The 2,500-nt window shown below is 42.4% G+C and overlaps 1 protein-coding gene across 1 annotated transcript in view; it reads right to left on the reverse strand.

Annotated features, from left to right (window-relative positions):
* The window catches only part of galnt10 (UDP-N-acetyl-alpha-D-galactosamine:polypeptide N-acetylgalactosaminyltransferase 10 (GalNAc-T10)), a 26,290-nt gene that overhangs the window by 3,677 nt on the left and 20,113 nt on the right, over nucleotides 1–2,500 (reverse strand). Inside the window, exons 7-8 of the mRNA XM_059526940.1 lie at nucleotides 1,041–1,158; nucleotides 424–531 (exon numbers count right to left, since the gene is read on the reverse strand). Of these exons, the coding sequence (XP_059382923.1) occupies nucleotides 424–531; nucleotides 1,041–1,158 (226 nt within the window). The remainder of the gene's footprint in view (nucleotides 1–423; nucleotides 532–1,040; nucleotides 1,159–2,500) is intronic.

The following is a 2,500-nucleotide window of genomic DNA, read 5'->3' on the forward strand; positions in this document are numbered from 1 at the left end:
GCGTAAAGCTAGGCCTTCCTTTCACATCCCTCACTATTTTGAATCACCCACAATCAGGGATGTAACGATATACACACATATACTAATTCACAAAAAAAGAATTAGCAGAAAATAAATCAGCGCTGAGTTTATCCTAATTCATCGTAAACTTTAAAAGAGAAAAATTATCTTGGAGGTCATTTCTTGATTGTGTGTTGCTAAACTACACATGACGTAAACCAGTGGAGATGCAGATGGCTGTCAATCTCTGAACTGCATGAATAGAAATAGTTCGTAACACATTTATAGTATTTTCTCTCAGCATCTTGTTCTATACAGATGCAGCTTTCTGTCTGAGAAACACCCCAGATCTTCACTGCAGAAATGATCTGAATATATTCCCCAGCTTCAGTGCAGTGAACCGGGTCTGACGCTCAAACTCACCCTGGGGAGACTCACTCCGCCCGGCACTTTATAGGGCATGTATTTCCTATAGATGTGACCGACTCGAGAGCAGGGAATGTCCTCCATACGGCCGCCACACATCCAGACCTCAGAGAGCAAGAGAACAGGCTTTCAGACCAATGAAGGAAACACACGAGCACCCTCAGATCAGGTGAACTGCCTGCTGTTATGACTAAAGGTGTGCTTCTGCTTTTGCAGTCTTGTTGTACACCGAGTAATTGTGCACAATTAGGGATGAAATATGACTGAATGTGTTTCTAAACATATGTCACACATTCAGCAGAAACGGTCAAGAATCACTCTGTAGGGAACACACTGAAGCACTGCTAAACTGTGACACAGATCTTGGTAATAGAGCGTGTTTTCCTGAAACCACCAGGGGTCGCTGTATCTGACTTTACTGTGAACGCCACGAATGACACTGAGACACGTGTCCCTGCAGCACAGAAGCAGTCATCAGTAGCACAGATATACACAGCTTGAAATGAAAAGCAGCAAAGCTTAATGTGCATTGATGTCAATACATTAATTAAGGCTATTGTATTGTTTGGGATAATGACATAGCAACTGTTACCGGTTTATATCATAATCATCACCTTGAAGGAGATCTCGTACTGCTCTCCTCCCCAGATCTCCAGACCCGTGTCATATCCTCCCAGCTCCCAGAACCACTTCCTGTCCACAGCAAAGAGACCTCCTGCCATCACCGGAGACCTCAGAGAGGAGACAGAAACACGGCTCAAACTAAACCATCGAATTACAGAAATACAGCTTTAGTGAGCCGACCAGTTCAGTGCTTTAAATCAGTGTAGTATTTGCCACAGAAGTAGTAAATATATGTTTGTATGTCATAATCCCAGAGAGTCTGTTCACACTTGTGTTTCCTCCACACACAGAGCTGCTAGCTCAAGCCACAGATGTATGTTTTTCCCTCCCTAAAGAGCAACAAATAAAAGTGTGAGCATGTTTTACTGCTACCAGATGCAGAGCGCTGCTGTAACACGCCTCACACAAACAGTGATGACGCTGTGAGCGCTAGAGCCGGAATCCTTTATCAACTTCAGCTCTGATGACCCTGTAACATCTGCTGCTGAGTCTGAGAGGCAGCTCCACTGAATGTGTGTGTAGTGTGGCTCTCAGTGACTGGATGAGTGTCAGATAACACAGCAGATAACGACACGATTGCTCGATGCAGGGAGTGAAGTGTGAATATTCAAAACATCTTTCCTCCAGAATGTCAGGAAGTATTTTACGGAGAGAAAACAGCATGCAGTAGCACACACACACTCACACACACTCTCTCCCTTTCTCTCTCTCACACACACACACTCTCTCCCTTTCTCTCTCTCACACACACACACACACACACACACACACACACACACACACACACTCTCTCTCTCTCAGACACACACAAACACACTCTCTCTCTCTCTCTCTCTATGGAAGTAAAATAATGACTTATGTCTTTGAAACAAAAAAGCATGCTGAATAGCACTAACTGAAAAATAATGCATTGCATTAACAGTACTTGCATTTTAATGCCTTGTATTTCCAGGGCTTGCATTGTTAGGTCCTGAAATTTAATATAGTTGTTCGTTTAAGCTGTTAATATTTCAATTGAAAATATTTCATACACCTTTTCATAATTAAAAAATCAATAATTCATATTCACGTTCCAGAATGCACTTCCAAAATATTAAATCGGTTAAAAAATACGATGTATAATATTCGACAGGCAAATTTCGGTCCATTTTATTTCACTTTCCAAATTCGCTTCCACAAATTCAGTGGTTAAAATTCGGCAGATAATTGTCCCTTTCACATCCGGGAGCTGCAGGAATAGCAGTAGAGCACAGAGGCATGATCTCTATCTGCTGTCAGTCGCTCACCAACAGGTGGTGCAAGCGGCTTCTGATGAAGACCAAAGCAACAGGTGGATTAAGTAATACAGTTACAAACACTGATCTGCAGAAATTAAGCAAGCGCTAAGCAGAAGTTTTGATTATCGGGGCATGTGGAAAAGCTGATTGTGCGTATGTTATTTCAACCTCTT

The sequence above is a fragment of the Carassius carassius genome, chromosome 36 (assembly GCF_963082965.1).
Source record: "Carassius carassius chromosome 36, fCarCar2.1, whole genome shotgun sequence".
NCBI classification, from domain to species: domain Eukaryota; kingdom Metazoa; phylum Chordata; class Actinopteri; order Cypriniformes; family Cyprinidae; genus Carassius; species Carassius carassius.